The sequence below is a fragment of the Colias philodice genome, chromosome 10, assembly GCF_061535455.1.
Source record: "Colias philodice isolate Cphi_HAF_F1 chromosome 10, ilColPhil1 Martin Lab GWU primary, whole genome shotgun sequence".
NCBI lineage: Eukaryota > Metazoa > Arthropoda > Insecta > Lepidoptera > Pieridae > Colias > Colias philodice.
The window spans coordinates 10,511,847-10,530,707 of record NC_143095.1 but is presented as its reverse complement, the minus strand read 5'-3'; the positions used below and the strand labels follow the sequence as shown (position 1 = coordinate 10,530,707).

Here is an 18,861-nt window from a genome sequence, read left to right as displayed (position 1 = left end):
GTCATAATTATTATATGAAAATCCTGAAAACTACAGTCACCAACCCACACATTTAAACCGATAGCTGTACATTAATAATTATTATAACAAGAAGAATTTTGCATAAAATAGATATTAATTTGTTTCAGAATAAAATACAAATATATATTCTGAGTTTGCTATCTAGTTGTCGCTATAATATAAGTATGCGGATTTGCAATTAATATTTTAATATTATCTCAACTCTTTAACTATTAATTTAAGATAAAAAAATCGCCAATTTCTTAACGTACTTCCGGTATCGATTGAATGATCTTTCTTCGATAAACTTCGATATTATAATATTATTGAATTTAAAAATGAGATGGAATATAACTTTTTTTCTATCTAAGCGATAAAAATATTCCAAATTCGTTTCAATTAACTAGACAAAGAACTAAAAAAAAATTTTATTATGGGATGAAAAGAAAAATATTTTGCAACAATAACATTTTTATTAAATCCATAATAATCCTAAACGACCTTGATCCTAATTTCCGATTTTCTTTGGTACAGCCATAGTCACTGTCTTCACTTCAAGGTATTCGTCAACACAGTGTTGACCTCTGTAACAAAAAAAAAAGTAAAAAAAAAATTCCTGATTCCATCAACATTTAAAATTTAAATATTTGATAAGTCACTCTATTTATGTAGTTCCTCGTAAAACTATTTTTTTTAGATCTGTACATTGAATAATGTTGCAAATATGTACCTACAGTTAAATAATAATTGAGGTTGTGATTTCCTGTGGTGGTGAATAAAAACTTAATAGGTATATAATTAAATTAATACTATCAAACTCACCCTTCACGTCCGATTCCAGACTCCTTGAAACCACCGAAAGGTGCTTGGGTGCACATCTTCATGTAAGTATTAACCCTGAAAGATACCTATTAATTGTATTTAAAAAAGATACAAAACACCAATTTTTCGAGTGATATTAGGGCAAAGGGAGCCTATGTTCGAAATTCAAATCAAATCTCTTGAAATTCAATTCTCCATATCAAACATACAGAATATGGTAGAATATATCAATATATTTTTCATGAAAGTTTCATCATTAAACTATTTTTAAATTCATGTTTTTATGTATAAATAAATGTAGGTACTATTAGCAGTTGATTCAGTTTTTTTTTATTATGAAGAAATTATGTGCAATATTTACAAATAATACAAGAAGACAGTTTGGTCCGTGGTGTCTTCCGGGGGTTGTCCTGCTGTGGTGTAATCGAAACCGTTTGAAGATTGTTGGTAAGTTGTATATGTATTCTCTATAGCGAAAACATTTCGCTTGCGTGATTCAGAGCGAGATGTTGCTGCAAACTTACCAAACTATACCAGCTTCAACATTCTTAGAGAACTGAATAGCTGTGTTCACGTTGGTGGTGAAGATACCAGCGGCTAGGCCGTATTTGGTCGCGTTAGCACGGTCAATAACCTCGTCCAATGTCTCGAACTTCAGGATGCTTTGCACTGGGCCGAAGATCTGCGGGAGATTTGAAAGTAAATTATAACATTTTTTCAACCATATTTTCAAACAATTCAAATAAGAAATCTTGGTCGATTAGTACTTAATGTAGTTACGATTTCTCGTGTAGGTATTTTAATTTGGTAAAATTATGGAATTTTTACTAGTGATTTAGAAAAAAAACTTGAGAGGTGTTAAGGTACACCCAGATGGAACGAAGTTCTATGAGAGAGAGAGAAAGAGAGAGACAAACAGAGAAACACGCGTATGCCGCACGGCTTACAATTTAGCAAAAAGTGTTATAACAACTTTTGGTGTTAATTCCGTCTAGCCCTCTTACGCAACGCGCTATAAGGAACTTCGTTCCAATATCTATTATGTTATTTAAGTTAATCTAATCATCATCATCTTCACCATATTATTAATATCTTTACTCACTTCCTCCTTAGCAATGGTCATGTCATCTTGAACATCGGCAAAGACAGTAGGTTCAATATAGTAGCCCTTGCTGCCAGACTGTTTACCGCCAACCAGGAGCTTGGCACCCTCCTGTTTGCCTTTTTCAATGTAGCCTAGTACTTTCTTCATCATTCCTTCGTCGATCTGTAATGTGTTATGTTACATATTATTTACAAAGTTTTTTTACACCTATTTTGACTTACCTGTTTACACCTGCTTGCCAGGTAGTTATACACTGAAATGAGTAGGCAAGCATACCTAGGCATATTCTGTGTATCAAAAACTATCGGTTGAATACATTTAATTTGGGTATCCAAAGTATGAAAGTGATGAAAAAAAAATCGATAAAAGTTAATTTAATTAAAAATAGCCATGACCACTTTTCGATAGGCAAGCAATTATAGACATATTTGTTTATAAAAAATATTTAATAAAAAATACGTCTCATCTGGTTATCAGATCGGTGAAGGACGATCTCCCACGGGCTCTTAGACTAATAGGTATGTATATAGTTTGTTAATTTTTAGACAAAGCGGGTGAAGTCAGGGTTGGAAAGCTAGTATTAAATTAATAAAATACCTGAGGTCCATGCTGCGTATCAGCATCGAAGGGGTTTCCAATCTTATAGTTCTTGGCCATTTCTACGGCGCCCTTCACAAACTGGTCGTAAATACCAGACTGCACGTATAGGCGGGATGCAGCGATACAGATCTGACCCTGGTGTGTGAACACACCGAAGGCAGCGAAGGGAATGGCAGCAGCCACTGGAATTTAATAGTTGTTAATTTAATCATTCGAGTTTATCGTCTGTTGAGAAGTTGCTTTTATTAATTTCCTTAACACCGCACATTGCCCATGAATATTTGTAGGGGTAAGCCCATTTCTAAATAGGCTAACTGTTTCAAAAGTTAAATAATTACATTAATGAAGATGAGAATAAAAGGATTGCCTGAGAAGGGTATACAAACAGGATATAGCTTCTGAGATACATGGTGGCATCGCGCTAAAATAACTGCAGGATAACTAATATCTGCAGCGTGACAATTTAAGCAAATATCAAATATTGCTAACTCACAGTCAGCGTCATTCATGATGACAAGCGGACTCTTCCCTCCCAACTCCAAGGTGACTCGCTTCAAGTTATTGGCACCAGCGGCTTGTTGGATTAACTTGCCAACCTATAACGAAGATAATGATTAATGAATATAGCAGGGAAATTGATTCTTATCTTGCCTTTACGCCAGTGAGCCCGCGAGCTTTTCCTCATAGTATTTCATCCCTTTCATTTCTTACAATTTTTTATAGTAATATTTGTTTTTGTCGAACAAAAAAAAATTTGGACCATCCAAACTGTAGAAATGTTTATTAAATTCCCTTATTTTTATACAACTGTACGTTCCAAATAAAATAGGACTTACTTCAAGCGAACCAGTGAAGGAAACCTTGGCGACATCAGGGTGGTGTGTAAGAGCTACTCCAGCGGTTTCTCCGTAGCCATTGACTACGTTCACCACACCAGGGGGTACTCCGGCCTTTTGGAGGAGCGAAGCGAGGTACAGGGCCGTGAGGGGCGTCTGTTCTGCTGGCTTTATGACGGTAGTACAACCTGCAAGTTGTGGTGGTGCTATTTATGAAGTAATAGTGTATTCATGGCAGTTTGTGACTTTTATGAAACTACGTTCTTTTAACATTTTCGATGGATTAATGATGGGCCGTGGATTAATCCTATTTCATAGGTGCCACAAAAAGCCTTCATTGTAAGAAGGACTAACAAATAAACATACACACTGATCGAATATATAATATTGGTTGAAAATAATACCTGCAGCCAAAGTAGTTGTGACCTTGTTGAGGAACATCATAATGGGAGCATTCCAGGGAAGGATGAGACCACATACACCCACTGGCTGCTTCAGAGTGTAGCAGAAGGTATCACCATCTAAAACAGCATTCAATGAAAACCCCTCGTAAATAAAAAGACAAGTTATTTATTATTTTATTTTACTCTTTAATACAACTAAACAGACTTACATACTAAAACATACAAAAATAAAAGCAAGGAGCAGTTTAGTGTATTTGGCGGCCTTATCACTTAGTAGTTAATGGATTAAACAAATTTGAATGATAATGAAAATGAAACTGTAAGTATTCAAAGCCTTCTTAAAATTATGTCTCCTAAATTTCCCGAATTTTTCTCTTATTCTTATCCTGCAAATATTGAACTGCACAATCTCTTCGAAGCGCTTTCTGTATAGAACTGTCTTCGGAATATCCTTACAATAATATAAATTCTAATATAATTAATTATCTTACCAGCCGGAATAGTGTTTCCTTCAATTTTGTCCGCTAAACTCGCCGTATATCTGATTTGATCAGGCGCATTTTTTATAAGCATGCTGCTCAATTTCAATAACATGCCATTGTTGTAGCTTTCCAATTCTGCAAGATAACTGCTCTCTTTCTCTACTAAATCAGCGAATCTGTAAAGGATCTTGCCACGCTCACTGGGGTCCATGAGCCGCCATTCAGAATTTCTGGCAAAGGCTTTCTTTGCAGCGGCCACTGCTAGGTTGATGTCCTCCTACAAACATGTAAATTATAATTGGTTGTGAATGAATGACCTCCTCTCCCCTCCAAATCCTACTCGACAAATTGAAAATGTTCTTGAACTGTAAAAAATAAAAAAAGCAATTTCAAATCTGTCATTCGTTTTGGCATTGCACAATTCAAATCGGTATAACAAACGAATGCCTTCTACTTTTTTGGAATAATGGACAATTACGACGGACACATTGAATATTTCTGGGGGTACGAGTACATTTTGGGGGAGGGGATGTAAATATTTGCAGGCTGCGACCGTACCTGTATCTAATAAAGAATTGGTAAATACTTGCCTTATCACCCTCAGATACTTTAGCTATAACGGAGCCATCATGGGGGTTATACGTGTCGAAAGTTTTGCCGCTTTTCGAGTCAACCCACTCGTTGTTGATGAAAAGCTGGAACGAATAAAAAGTGATTTTTATAAGGTTACGAGGTAGATACGTATCTAATCTTTAATGTCCCTTGACCTTTATGACAGGTATGGATAGATCTCTTATTTAGTTATTTTGTTTACAGGTAAATTAGCTTGGAGAAATTTTTGCGTTTGTAGTAGTGTATGGTCAGCAAATAAAATAAAACAACATTTTATTTTTAGTTTTTATTTTATATATATAAGGGATTTTAAATTAAACTATATGTGTTTCTCCTCTGAAAAAGATGAGACTTTTTTTTTAATATTTGCACATTTAACATACATATAACTTCTACATTAACAATGTTACTAAAATGAAAAATTTACTAACCTGAAAAAGAAACGACATTTAAAGTTTAATTCTTTAGTTTGAGAAGTCAAAGGCTTGCCTCGACCATGTTTTAACACTGGAGCCATTTTGAATTAACAATATAAAGTTACAACACTTACACACAAATTAAACACTAGTTATGGCCCTGCCTTCATACAAAACTGCTGAATACGCCGTTCGCACGGGAATAGAATGTGGATGCGATTTCCCTTAGTTAGCATCCAAGCTTACGTCTTTATAATTATTAAACTGTATAAATTCATTCTTTAACTCCGGTCTGCATCGTGCAGACATGGGTGTAAAAGTCTCATTTTAGCTATTAAATGCAGTTTTTAAGTACATCTGAGTTTTCATTTGGGGCCTCCGGCTGCGGGACATGTAATTCACTTCAACAAATATTATAACAATAATAACAAATAATAACAACAATCAACAAATACAAAATTTATCAATTAAACTACGTACATAATAATTATAATTTTTGAATGAAATGTGCTTTATGTTCTAACGGTACCAAACGACTGCACGTGGCACGTGGTTTATTCTGGTTTTGTGCGTGTTTCCACTTTCCACTACCAAGTGACGATTTATTTATTTGTTTTGTTTCGTAATTATTATGGTCAAATATTAATTATGAAACAAATTATTATGGACACTATATTTTATTGTTTCACGGTAGTCGCCTTGTCGTTTGCTCAAGGACGTAAAATTGAATGATATATTTTTTTTTATAAAGTCAAAACCATTTTCTTTCAAATAAAAACTTGTTTTTATTGAAAACAAAAGTGTTGCTAGGAATAAGTATAAAATTAAATAGTAATGTTAGGATATCGAAACATTTTTGTATAGGCCAGAACGATATAGTGGAAACGCGCTCTAAGATCTGAGTAATATACACACCACTACATATGCAAAAATTTCTCCAAGCTAATTTACCTGTATGCTTATTGCTTTGAATAATGACAAATCGAAGCTCACATTTAAAAATTGTCGCAAGTTATCGCATTATAGTAATTTCTTCTAGAAGACCGAAAGTGAAAAAAATATAGCAGGAGGAGTCCGTCAGTAGTAAAATCCCAAAGCACACCCGGATGGAACGAAGTCCTACTGATAGAACTTGGTTCGTTTCGTTTCATTTCATTTCTCGTTCGTTTCTCTGTCTGTCTCCCTCCCTCTCTCTCTCTCTCTCTCTCTCTCTTGAGAGGGAGGGAGACAAACAATTGCGCGTGCGGCGTGCGGCGTGCGCATGTTACAACTATAGCAAGTGTAGTTCCAACTTTTGGTTTTAATTCCGTCTAGCCCACAGAGCAAGTAATATAGGTCCCCCTTACGCAACACGCGTTACATATATAACATTTTTTTCTATATTAATACTAAGGTTCTGAAAAGTAAAGTTTATGACTGCGACTATTTCGGTTTTTACACGCTTTATATTAGCTTCACCTGTATGTTTGTTTGTAACCGACTTCTTTGGGCGCGATTTTGACCCACTTTAAACGGCCAGATTTCGTTCAAACTTTGTAGATTTATTGAGGACCGATGACAATACACTAATTTGATAAAATTTTCTATTTTTTAGTTCGGTTTTCTATAAAAAGCGTGTTTTTTAGTTCTTTTAAACTATTATTATTTTATTTAAAGCTAGGGCCATAATGAAGTATCTTGATTTACAATGGGTATTAAGAAGGTATCTAATACTCAAAATTTTGTTTGATTTTTAATCAATCGAAGTATTTATTAATGGAAAGTTGTAATGCTGGTGTTTTTATAAGAATTTTATTTTTTTTATTCATTTATATCCAAACAAAATAAAATAATTGTACATAAAAAATAAACTATTTTTAATTTCCTCAAAAACAGGCAAGTCATAAAGTATAGTTAAATTATGCCTTGTCACTTATTTTTTAGTAAATAATAAAGATTATGTTGTTATGTCATTTTTAGAGAATGACTTAGCACATTAAATAAAAAGTTCCGCGCGTGAATTCGCTCGCATATACAATATATTTTCCTTCCCTATGCTATAGTTATTCCTTTTCCTTATTTTTGTAATAAAAAGTACACTAACGAAACAAAAAAAAAAGTAAATACACAGTTTTTGACATACAAAGTGAAAAACGTTTGTCAGACCCATTTTTTAACGTTCTATCTTAATTTAATTAAATGCATATAAAAAGCATATAATATATATATTATGTATTAAAATCCGACGTTTTATTTTAACAGACATTCTCTCTCATTTATATTATAAGTATGGATTCCATGAATATTAAACCAACAGTTTAAAAACTAACCTTAGTATATTGTATATGAGGTGGCATGTTAACTTGCACTGCACTTTTTTATTTTTTATGAAAACAGCAAAGGAACAACACCTCACTTGAATGTATAAATCAAATAAACTCAAGCGTAACGTGTTGTATACTTATATACAGGTTTACTTTATAAAAAAAATCTTGTATTCTTTGATAAATATAGAACTAGAGATATCTATTATAGAGGATGACTGTGCAAAAATTTATAGCATTGTATTGCGCAACGAGGACATCACTTCGAATATCTGCTTTGAATACAAAATTTAAAATTTTATACTTAATAAGAAATAAATTGTTTAAAGGAAAATTTTGGATATTTTTTGTACTTTCGGTATCAGTTTAAAGTTTTTTGATATCTGTAATTATAGTTATGGAATAATCGCCAGTTTTATTAAAACCTACTTAAAAATGCCATAACGTAATAGACATAGCAATTTTAGTACTTCTATTAGGTATAAAAGTTAAATTTGGCATCTATGTATGCTTGTGTGTATGCTTGTCACTCTTTCACGCGAAAAACACTGAACGGATTTTGATGATATTTGGATGTAGCTTATGTACCAGAAAAATACTATAATTTTTTTTTGCCTCGAGTGAAATTCCGCAGCACAGTTAGTTTGTGATGATGATTATAATTCAAGTAACATTTTAATGAATTTACCTTAGCATATTGAATTTGAGGTGCCGTGTTAACTTGCACTGCACTTGATAAAATATGAAATAAATTCGTCTGTACCTGTATTATTACGTGCTTATATAATGGTGTGTGGTTTTTGTTTTGATTACAATTTTATCTATCATAGATTACGCGTGATTACTTGCCGTTTTCCAGTTTTTATATGATGTAATATAGCCAGGATTAATTAAAATATAAACAGATAGACAGTTTTTCTTTAGCGCAACAGTGGCGCGTCAGAAGCCTAATATCATGCTACTAACCCCTTAATGTGAAGGCGCTTTTAACCTGTTCTATTGTTCCTTACGGTGAATTTACATCAAACGAACATAGAGCCAAAGCTAGAGCAAAAGCATTTTTTCGTGATCTTTGAATGTAAATGAAAACTCGTATTCAGTGTTGTTCAGTATAAGAACATTGCATATAATCTTTTCGAAAGCACGAACAACGAAATAATCCTCTACGCCTGTTTACACTAAAAGAATTTGACATAGTGGGGTTAGAATGAGCATTCACTCGTTTGATATATGTACATGCACCGTTAGTAAATTACGCGTGATTATACGGTGTTTTGCAGTTTTTAAATGAAATGAAATGAAATGAAATGAAATGAAATGAAATGATTTATTTGTATGAATTGTGGTTACAAAGCAAAGTTATAATAAATTTCACGTCCGCACAATTCGCCAACAATTGGCATACAAATATTTAAATACATGATTTACATGTAGCCTGTTTATTAATTGTTGTAAGGATGAATAGATAAATGGTTAAATTATAAACGGGAAATTATTTCATATAAAATGAAAAACGTAAAGGACAAAGTAAACATTTTTTATAAGGGATGAAAAAAACAATTTACAACAATAACATTTTATTTAATGCTTAATAATCCTATAAAATTTTCAGATCCTAGTTGCTAATTTTCTTTGGTACAGCCATAGTTACTGTCTTCACCTCAAGGTATTCGTCGACACAGTGTTTTCCTCTGTAACAATAAGAAAATATATTATTTACAATTTCACATTTTAACATCTTTGTATGAAAGCAGCTTTCCAGTGATAGCTAAAGTGCAAATCTATATAACTATAATAAAATTGGAGTGTCTATTTGTAATATTAAAATAACAGCCTTTAATTATATGCAGATGTATTCACGGTACATAATATACCAATATAGTAATTTTTACAAATTTAGTCTGTTTGTTTGTTCCGATTGTTCTCACGACCGGCTGGACCGATTTTGACTGGACTTTCATTGACAAATAGCCAATGTAATAAGGACTAAATAAGGTGAATTTTTATTCTGATATTTCATAAGAATAAGGAACATTAGATTTATTAAAAGGAAAACTTCATTAACGCCGGTGAAACTGCGGGACGCAGTTAGCATAATATAAATCTGATCTTTATACAGGGTGTACCAAAAAGTAGTGATGAACGGAAGCTGAGAGGTAGAGGACCTAAAGGGCTATCCGAATCACCCCCATGTATGTTATGCGATTTTTCGTATTTTCGGAGTTATGACGTTTTTTTCAATTTTTCACCTATCGCCGAGTACGATGATATTTTCACTCATGCTGACGTCAATGATTGCGGAAGATGCTTGATTTTTTTTGTGTGCTAAGCTGAAAGATAGGCCAATTCAGTATGGTAACATTTACTATCGTTAGATCTTTGAATGGAATAAAAAAAAGAATTAAATGGCAAGAAAGGTAAAATTTCCCGGTATGTTCACCACTTCAAGGGCCCGTAAAAAAATAAAATCACATAAAAAAAGTTTTCCGTTTGACTTTTAAAAACTTGCTCTATCTATCAGATAGCTACCCTGAAAATTTCATTTAATTATTCAGAAGGCTTCAATCGAAAAATTTAAATCTAAATGTGGTAAGTGCAAAAATTGAATTAACATGATGATCATTAAAACCAATAAATAGGTGTTTAATTACCAGAAATTTTTAAAATAACCCCGCTGTTGCTCAATGCAAGTGCGACATCACCGTAAAAAGTTGTCTTTTAAATGTCTGAATACCCTTTTATCATTTTTAATGGTTTCTTCTGCTACTATGAATTTCCGGGTTATTTCGTCCAAATTGTGGCAGTCTCTCGTCTTTGTAGTATCCCCACGGAAAAAATTCAATAGGGTTTAGGTCGAGGGACCCTGGAGGCCAGGCTTTAAGGCAGCCGTCACCGGCGCATGCGCAGGCTGCAACGACCAATCCATCTTTCAGGGTATCTTTGCCCTTTAGCCTGGCCTGCACGGTCCCCGGACATAAACCCTATTGATTTTTTTTCGTGGGGATACTACAAAGACGAGAGACTGCCACAATTTGGACGAAATAACCCGGAAATTCATAGTAGCAGAAGAAACCATTAAAAATGATAAAAGGGTATTCAGACATTTAAAAGACAACTTTTTACGGTGATGTCGCACTTGCATTGAGCAACAGCGGGGTTATTTTAAAAATTTCTGGTAATTAAACACCTATTTATTGGTTTTAATGATCATCATGTTAATTCAATTTTTGCACTTACCACATTTAGATTTAAATTTTTCGATTGAAGCCTTCTGAATAATTAAATGAAATTTTCAGGGTAGCTATCTGATAGATAGAGCAAGTTTTTAAAAGTCAAACGGAAAACTTTTTTTATGTGATTTTATTTTTTTACGGGCCCTTGAAGTGGTGAACATACCGGGAAATTTTACCTTTCTTGCCATTTAATTCTTTTTTTTATTCCATTCAAAGATCTAACGATAGTAAATGTTACCATACTGAATTGGCCTATCTTTCAGCTTAGCACACAAAAAAAATCAAGCATCTTCCGCAATCATTGACGTCAGCATGAGTGAAAATATCATCGTACTCGGCGATAGGTGAAAAATTGAAAAAAACGTCATAACTCCGAAAATACGAAAAATCGCATAACATACATGGGGGTGATTCGGATAGCCCTCTAGGTCCTCTACCTCTCAGCTTCCGTTCATCACTACTTTTTGGTACACCCTGTATTATAGAAAGTGTAAAATTATTAAGATAATGTATACTCACCAGTAAATTAAACATGCTATATTCTATAGAGGCGAACAAAATCCTTACAAATTAACAAACTCACCCTTCACGACCGATTCCCGACTCCTTGAAACCACCGAAAGGTGCTTGGCTACATCTCTTCAGGTAAGTATTAACCCTGAAAAATTATTAACATATTTAGAGAAAGGTATAAAGTACAAAAAAATATCTAAAGTATATAAAAAAAATATTCGCTTGATACCCGGGTAAAGAGATACCTATGTTCAAATCCTATAATTCTGAATATCAAATTTCGTACATGTCCTTCCAGTTTTGGCGTATTATATTTTTATAATCTACATATTGCACGCAAGTGTATCACCAAATTCTATTTTCATGTTAAAATATTATTAGCACCTATTCGAATGAGTTACGAAAACAATTGAATAGACTTCGATATATTTCTACGACGAAATAAATGATGTACCGAAATTCGAAATTCTCTCAATTCAATCGGAATGAGGAAAAGAGTAAAGAAACTCATATGGAATGCAATTAAATTCACTTAATATGCTTCATAAGGAACAGTAGGTACTGACAGTACATTTTATTGGAATTCCGAAACAATAATTTTCCTGATAACTGACAAAATTAATTCTATAAAGCTAAACGTAACGTTCAAAATTTTATGAAAATGTCCTTTTTAATTTTCTATGAAAAATGTGAGGAGTGTCGGGTCGAATATAATAAAAATAATTAATGGCGTTGTTTTAACTAATTAAGTAAAAAGGTTCCCTGTTTGACTGTATTTATAAAATGTTTTATCGAGAAATGCAATATTTACAGTCGTATTGGGAAATCCTGGTCCATAGTATTTATTTCTTTATTTAGTTACTTATCTTTAAATCAGCTCAGAAGTTCGTTATTTATGTTTCCCTTGGAGAAGAAGATGATTTCATAAATTGAAAAATAATTGTTAACGCTCTTCTCTCGAACTTGTAAGTTATGAAAGATTCTAGTTTCTTTTGTGAAGTGTACTGAGTCTACTGTTCTAGTCCCTAATGGGCCCTCTTCACAATGGGCAGCGTTGGGCGAGTATAGACAATCACGATAGTGTGGACGGCCTTAATGTCTATGATTGGCCTTCATTACAGGTGTTTATTCATAGTCACGACGATCGTTTATTGGGCCAATGCTGCCTTGTGAAGAGGACCCATAACACCAACTTACCAAACAATACCAGCTTCAATATTCCTAGTGAACTGAATAGCTGTGTTCACGTTGGAGGTGAAGATACCAGCGGCTAGGCCGTAGTTGGTCGCGTTAGCGCGGTCAATGACCTCGTCCAATGTCTCGAACTTCAGGATGCTTTGCACTGGGCCGAAGATCTGTAGGAATTTTATATATTTCAGTATGTTTTTTATATCGATCTATTTATGATTGTAATATTTTTATAACTAGTTAAGATGTTGCATTTATGAAAACAAATTCCATTTCTGATTCCTTCTTGGTACCTATATTGTCTATAGATTTTATGAATAAGTAGATTTATCCCCTATACTGTAATTGCAAGAAAAGTATCATCCCAAAATAGGTAAGCATTAGTTCAATTATATTATTTTTATAATCACTCACTTCCTCTTTAGCAATGGTCATGTCATCTTGAACATCAGCAAAAACAGTAGGTTCAATATAGTAGCCTTTGCTGCCAGCCTGTTTACCACCGATCATGAGCTTGGCGCCCTCCTGTTTGCCCTTTTCAATGTAGCCTAGCACCTTCTTCATCATTCCTTCATCGATCTGTAATATAACAAATAAAGTAAATCTTTATTGACGCTACAAATTACAATAATAATTAAATAGGCCGACTCTTTTTAATATACCTATCACATCTTATGCTTCGTACCTGAGGTCCATGCTGAGTACCAGGCTCAAATGGATTTCCAATCTTGAAGGTCTTGGCCATTTCCACGGCGCCCTTCACAAACTGGTCGTAAATACCAGACTGCACGTACAGACGGGATGCTGCTATACAGATCTGGCCCTGGTGTGTGAACACACCGAAGGCAGCATAGGGGATGGCAGCCGCCACTGTAAGTATTGTTAATTCGATTGGTAATTGGACTAATTGATAAGCTCCAAAATGACTAGACTTACTTGATGTTGTTTCCCATAACTTTTGTATAGGATTAATAACCCATAAGCAAAAGTTAAAGAAAGAGCACGATTTTTACGAAACTTTTATTACCGATACTGAAAAAACGAATTTTTTATTATTTTGAATTTGAGATGTTTTACAGTTTATTTAATGATTGAAGAAAGAAACAAAAGCGGTTGAAGAAAGTATTTCAATTGATTAAAATTCGTCATCATATTTTTTATGAGCGTTATAATTAAGGAAAATATTGAAAACTCACGGTCAGCGTCATTCATTATGACAAGCGGGCTCTTTCCTCCCAATTCCAAGGTGATACGTTTCAAATTATTGGCACCAGCAGCTTGTTGGATCAACTTGCCAACCTATAACAATAATGTTTAATGAATAGAGTTGAAAATTGATTTTTGACTTTCTTTACGCTCAGGCTTGCACACGACTTTTTTCCTATAGTATTTAATCGTCTGGCATGGCAAAGGATTGGGGTACAAGGATTTAAATGATAAAGTTATTTTGTTCATGTAAATGATATATAGTGGATCCGAGAATATTTCCCTGTGGAACACCGAATTTTATTTTTAGATCAGAGCTAAGATTATTGTCAATTTTATACATTGTCTGCGGTCCGTTTAGTAGCTCTTAAAAAAATTAAACGAGGTATCTCTAACTCTAATTCGTTCCAGTTTCTTTGCGAGTAGTCGAAGTGATATTGTGTCGAATGCTTTAGCCAGATCTAAAAATGATAACTCTATTAATGTATAAAAGACATGAGCTGAAGAAATATGGTATGTAAAGAAAAAAAAATAAGAATTTCAACACAATTTACAGTATAACATAACCATACAATACACAAAACACAAAATCGGTCGATTTTCGAAATGATTGTTATAAATTTTTCATTTTTCTTACAATTTAACTTTGCGATATATTTTTATACCAAAAATAGAGATAACAATAATGTGTTTTGAAACAATAAATTTGATATTGGACACGATTCTGCTAATTAACGTTAAAACGCACTAATTGCCTCGTAAATAGAAAACCGTCTGGCCATTTATATTCCTTACATGTGTGTTTATTGAAGCGAAATAGTATGACGCTTTTCCAAATATACCTACATTTCTTTAGTATACTTTCTTTTACAGGTAAATTGAGCATTAAAATTCATGGAGCGATTTGCAGACATGAATTAATAGAGGCTTTTATTCCGATGAAGAACCAATGTTATTCATTTTAAAGGTAGCAAAGAATATAAGAAGTGTAAACGTGAGGCGGATTCGTAGCGTCTTTTGCTCTACGATTATTTATATTATGGATGGAATATGCCTGGGTACAAATCAAAATATTTGCTTCTTTTTTGGTAGGAGTTTGTACCTAATCGAGTATAACATCAAAATGAAATGAAGCTTTTTAAAAGGTGCTCCTTATAACAAATTTTGTACGCAGCCGATTTATTTTTCATAACTTATAACGATGTCCGGTAAATCTATATACTACGACAATTATTCAAAAGCGGTCTAAAAATTTATAGTTAAATAAATAAGTTAGATAGTATATTATCTGTGATTTTAGTAAATAATAATTATATCTAAGTAACAAGCAGTGCTTACTTCAAGCGAACCAGTGAAGGAAATCTTGGCGACATCGGGGTGGTGTGTCAGAGCTACTCCAGCGGTTTCTCCGTAGCCATTGACAACGTTCACCACACCAGGGGGTACTCCGGCCTTTTGGAGGAGCGAAGCAAGATACAGGGCCGTGAGGGGCGTCTGTTCTGCTGGCTTTATGACGGTAGTACAACCTGGTAAAAGTGATAGTGTATGTACCTACGAGTTACACAATAATAGGTAGATCAGTCATGCTGGAAGAGTAAGTAGTATGGTTTGGTAATTTTTAACTGAGCTGTTTGGATCAATTTTATCAAACTAATACAAAAAAAAAAAAACTTTAGCTGATGGTTTATGTTTTAATTAGCTTCTGATATGTGGTGTATCTTAATATGTGGCGTTACTGTAGACAATAATATTATTGTGTAACTATTTTTATATTTAAGTAGAATACCTGCAGCTAAAGCCGTTGTGACCTTGTTGAGGAACATGAGGATGGGAACATTCCAGGGCAGGATGAGTCCACATACACCCACTGGCTGCTTCAGAGTGTAGCAGAAAGTATCTCCATCTAAAACAGTATTAAATAATGAATGAATAATCTTAAAGCATCGTATTTTTGATAAAAATATGTTGAACAACAATTGATCAAAAACATTAATAGAAACTTAGTTTAAATGTTGACGTCCCTTGTTACATGCGCTACCAATTTTACAACACGCAGTGTTAAAATGTTCAAATACTCAGCATTATTACACATATCTCTTAGTAAATTATCATATGCGAAAGCCAGGAGGAATATATTACCAGATGGGATAGTATTTCCTTCGATTTTGTCCGCTAAACTGGCAGTGTATCTGATTTCATCAGGCGCTCCAGTCATAAGCATAGTGCTCATATGTAATACCATGCCATTGTTGTAGCTTTCCAACTGTGCAAGATAATTGGCCTCCTTTTCTACTAAATCTGCAAATCTGTAAAGGATCTTGCCACGCTCACTGGGGTCCATGAGACGCCATTCTGAATTTCTGGCAAAGGCTTTCTTTGCAGCGGCCACCGCTAGGTCAATGTCCTCCTACGTGATTAAATATAATTGGTTGTTAGAAATTTATGAGAGACAATAGAAGCTAATATAATATTAGATTTTGGTTGTTCGATTTCTTAATATCATGATTTAAAAAGGAAAACTGTTTCAACGGAAGTACTCAGACGCTATATTATGTTAAAAAAAAATTAGATCTTGATTGTGTTTACTAGATTTCTTATAATAATTTAGAAAGAATATAGTTTAATTAATGCCGTAAAATAATGATTTAATTGAAACGTAAAAGACTTTAAAGTCTGATTGGGAAAACAACAATAAGTAAAGAAACATTTTCTACAATTTAATTGAATTTATAAATAGGTATTGCTGTAATTCAAATTCTCAATCAAAATGTAAATCTCCGCGATTAATTATCAATCCGAAATTAATATTTTCCTCAAATTGGCCGCAACAACAATTTTACAATCAAGATAGGCCATAGCCTATTTCGAGTCAATTTTGTGCGTCAGAGGACTGAATTTTGAACCATATCACAACGGAATAGGGGTTACAATATAATCGATATCTAATCAAGTATTGGTAACTTGCCTTATCGCCTTCAGATACTTTAGCTATAACGGAGCCATCATGGGGGTTATACGTGTCGAAAGTTTTGCCGCTTTTCGAGTCTACCCACTCGTTGTTGATGAAAAGCTGAAATTGTTGAAAATAGATGAGATTTTTATAAGGTTACGTTTTGGTATAAGTATGGGGCTAATCTTAAACGTCTCTCAACCCTTATTTGCCCATCATAAAGGGTCAAGTATTTTTTTTTCTGTTTTTAGTGCACCTTGCCCTGTTCTTATACAAATACTAATGCACTGCGTCAAGTTGTCAAGAAGTGGATGTATCAATTATTTATTTATTTTATTTATGCTTTAATGTTCTTAACAATGACAAATTGAAGCTTAACCTAGTTTTGGCAGTCTTATCGCTTAAAAGCGATTTCTTCCAGATACATTTTTTGTAATATTAACAAAAAAAGTTTTGAGGTTCTTTAAAGTGAAGTCAATGACTGAGAAAATTTAGTTTTATTCCTCAAAGTAAAGTACAAAATAATGCAATTATCTTGATTTTCAATGGGCACTTATTCAAAATTTTGTTAAATTTAAATTCATTCGAATTATTCATTAGTGCTTTGATGCTGTTTTTATGAAAATTGTTTCAATAAGAATTTATTTATGCATAATGATAAATGTTAGGTTTGATACAATCATAGTAATAACAACAAAATTGAAAATATGTATCTTGTATGTTGTCCGCGGTTACAGCACAGTTAATTTTCTATGTTAATTTGAATTAATAGCTTTTCGCCCGCGTAGAAGGAAAACCCGTATCCCGTAACCCAATCCCGTGGGATTGTCGGGATAAAAAGTAAAAACTATACTACCCTCTAAGTATGTGCAAAATTTCATGACAATCGGTTCAGCAGTCTTTGCGTGGTGGAGTAACAAACAAATAAACTTTCGCATGATTATTATTCAACAGTTTGATGAACTAACCTTAGTATATTGGATATGAGGTGCCATGTTAACTTGCACTGCACTTGATAAAATTAATCAAATAAATTCGGCCGTATCGCGATATATGCTTATATACGGTTTTTGTTTTGATTACACTATCGTAGATTACGCATGATTACATGTTTTGCAGTTTTTATATGATGACATGCCTGTTTATTGATTGTTATAAGAAATAAGAAAGAAAGAAACATTTATTTCCAGAAAAAAAAAGTACACACTACACACACAAGAAGTAGAATAATAATATAATTAGTAAGGGCGTAGGGATGTGACGACCCCATCGCCCACGGTTGGAATATCTATTGTCTACGTGACAATAGATATTCCACCCGTGCAATCAGTCAACCCGCAGGACACCTTGTGGCGGGGTGTCGGGGAGTAGCGACCCCGCGGGAACCGAGTGCTCCCGGGGGAGGCCCCTGTCTTCATCTCCGGCTCGCCTTCACCGGCCGGTCGGAGTGAAGCCTGACGAGGACAGGACCCCCACCTCTGGCTTGCCTTAACCGGCCGGCCAGAGTGGAGTCGCGAGAGCTTTTAGCTCGAAGGGTGGATGCGAAGCGTAAGTGGCGAGTGGGCACGTGATGCTGGACCCTCAGGGAGCGCGTGATCGTAGTTTAAAGTCCAGGGACGCCTCTCCACCCTTAGCTGCTCACAATAGGTTGCCCCCTTGTCGCACTATTGCAGCGACTTATTTCGGGGGCCCATACAGTGAGAGGGCGAGTCACCACCTGCCAACAATTTTTTGCTATATCTTAGTAGAAAGGCAGGTGCCATAGTCTTCCATAGTCCTTAATTCCGGTCCATTAACATCCCATTCCATAGCCCAGTTTATTTTATTCCCTTATCTTGCAATAGTCCTACATCGGCCGCGGACTGCCTAGGGCTGTATCTCTATAGTGCAGTCATGGGCAGGCTGCGGCTGGTGTCCCACAACACATTAAAATTCTCGAAAGGGCCTCTGCGTGTTGGATCCGTGTCCCCACGTAAGCCTTCCAAAGATCCGGGTACCGTCCTTCTGGTGGTACCCGAGTATTATGGAACAGAGAAACATAATAATTAGTAATACATAAAACAGACATCATGTTTGCCGAGAATTTCGTAATGTGTGTGCACGGCATTTCCAGAAAAGGGTCTTGACTCAGCTTTCTGCCATACTAAAAGCAGTTGTCATAATGTTACGCTTTCAGGCTGCGACTATGGCA

At 34.4% G+C, this 18,861-nt stretch overlaps 3 protein-coding genes across 5 annotated transcripts in view; 1 reads left to right on the top strand and 2 right to left on the bottom strand.

Moving 5' to 3' along the window:
- Gpdh1 (Glycerol-3-phosphate dehydrogenase 1) overlaps positions 1–18,861 on the top strand; it is a 362,977-nt gene that overhangs the window by 324,841 nt on the left and 19,275 nt on the right. The window lies entirely within an intron of this gene.
- Positions 454–7,742, bottom strand: LOC149485447 (aldehyde dehydrogenase 1A1-like). Of its 2 annotated transcripts, XM_089700307.1 has the most exons (11): positions 7,587–7,742; positions 4,840–4,944; positions 4,259–4,526; positions 3,768–3,884; positions 3,364–3,551; positions 3,021–3,123; positions 2,525–2,709; positions 1,925–2,089; positions 1,347–1,504; positions 823–897; positions 454–584 (listed from the first exon to the last, which is right to left on the bottom strand). In XM_089700307.1, the coding sequence occupies exons 1-11, from the start codon at positions 7,611–7,613 to the stop codon at positions 509–511; spliced, it is 1,467 nt and encodes a 488-aa protein (XP_089556433.1). In that variant the 5' UTR covers positions 7,614–7,742; the 3' UTR covers positions 454–508. The 2 variants fall into 2 exon arrangements, with proteins under 2 accessions (XP_089556433.1, XP_089556434.1); XM_089700308.1 differs by lacking the exons at positions 454–584; positions 823–897 and having other exon boundaries at positions 1,343–1,504.
- LOC149485446 (aldehyde dehydrogenase 1A1-like) lies at positions 9,133–17,754 on the bottom strand. Of its 2 annotated transcripts, none has more exons than XM_089700246.1 (9): positions 15,860–16,123; positions 15,507–15,623; positions 15,059–15,246; positions 13,711–13,813; positions 13,200–13,384; positions 12,929–13,093; positions 12,524–12,681; positions 11,397–11,471; positions 9,133–9,271 (listed from the first exon to the last, which is right to left on the bottom strand). In XM_089700246.1, the coding sequence occupies exons 1-9, from the start codon at positions 16,059–16,061 to the stop codon at positions 9,196–9,198; spliced, it is 1,269 nt and encodes a 422-aa protein (XP_089556372.1). In that variant the 5' UTR covers positions 16,062–16,123; the 3' UTR covers positions 9,133–9,195. The 2 variants fall into 2 exon arrangements, with proteins under 2 accessions (XP_089556372.1, XP_089556373.1); XM_089700247.1 differs by lacking the exons at positions 9,133–9,271; positions 11,397–11,471 and adding exons at positions 16,686–16,790; positions 17,639–17,754 and having other exon boundaries at positions 12,520–12,681; positions 15,860–16,127.

Excerpts from the sequence above, each read along its gene's own strand:
- LOC149485447 (XM_089700307.1), bottom strand. The coding sequence starts at position 7,613 with ATGCCACCTCATATACAATATACTAAG. Across the intron at positions 3,552-3,767 it reads CACAACTACTTTGGCTGCAG|GTTGTACTACCGTCATAAAG; the intron begins GTATTATTTTCA and ends CACAACTTGCAG. Across the intron at positions 3,124-3,363 it reads CCTTCACTGGTTCGCTTGAA|GTTGGCAAGTTAATCCAACA; the intron begins GTAAGTCCTATT and ends TCTTCGTTATAG.
- LOC149485446 (XM_089700247.1), bottom strand. The coding sequence starts at position 17,665 with ATGGCACCTCATATCCAATATACTAAG. Across the intron at positions 13,385-13,710 it reads CATAATGAATGACGCTGACC|TGGCGGCTGCCATCCCCTAT; the intron begins GTGAGTTTTCAA and ends CAATACTTACAG. Across the intron at positions 12,682-12,928 it reads TGACCATTGCTAAAGAGGAA|ATCTTCGGCCCAGTGCAAAG; the intron begins GTGAGTGATTAT and ends AAATTCCTACAG.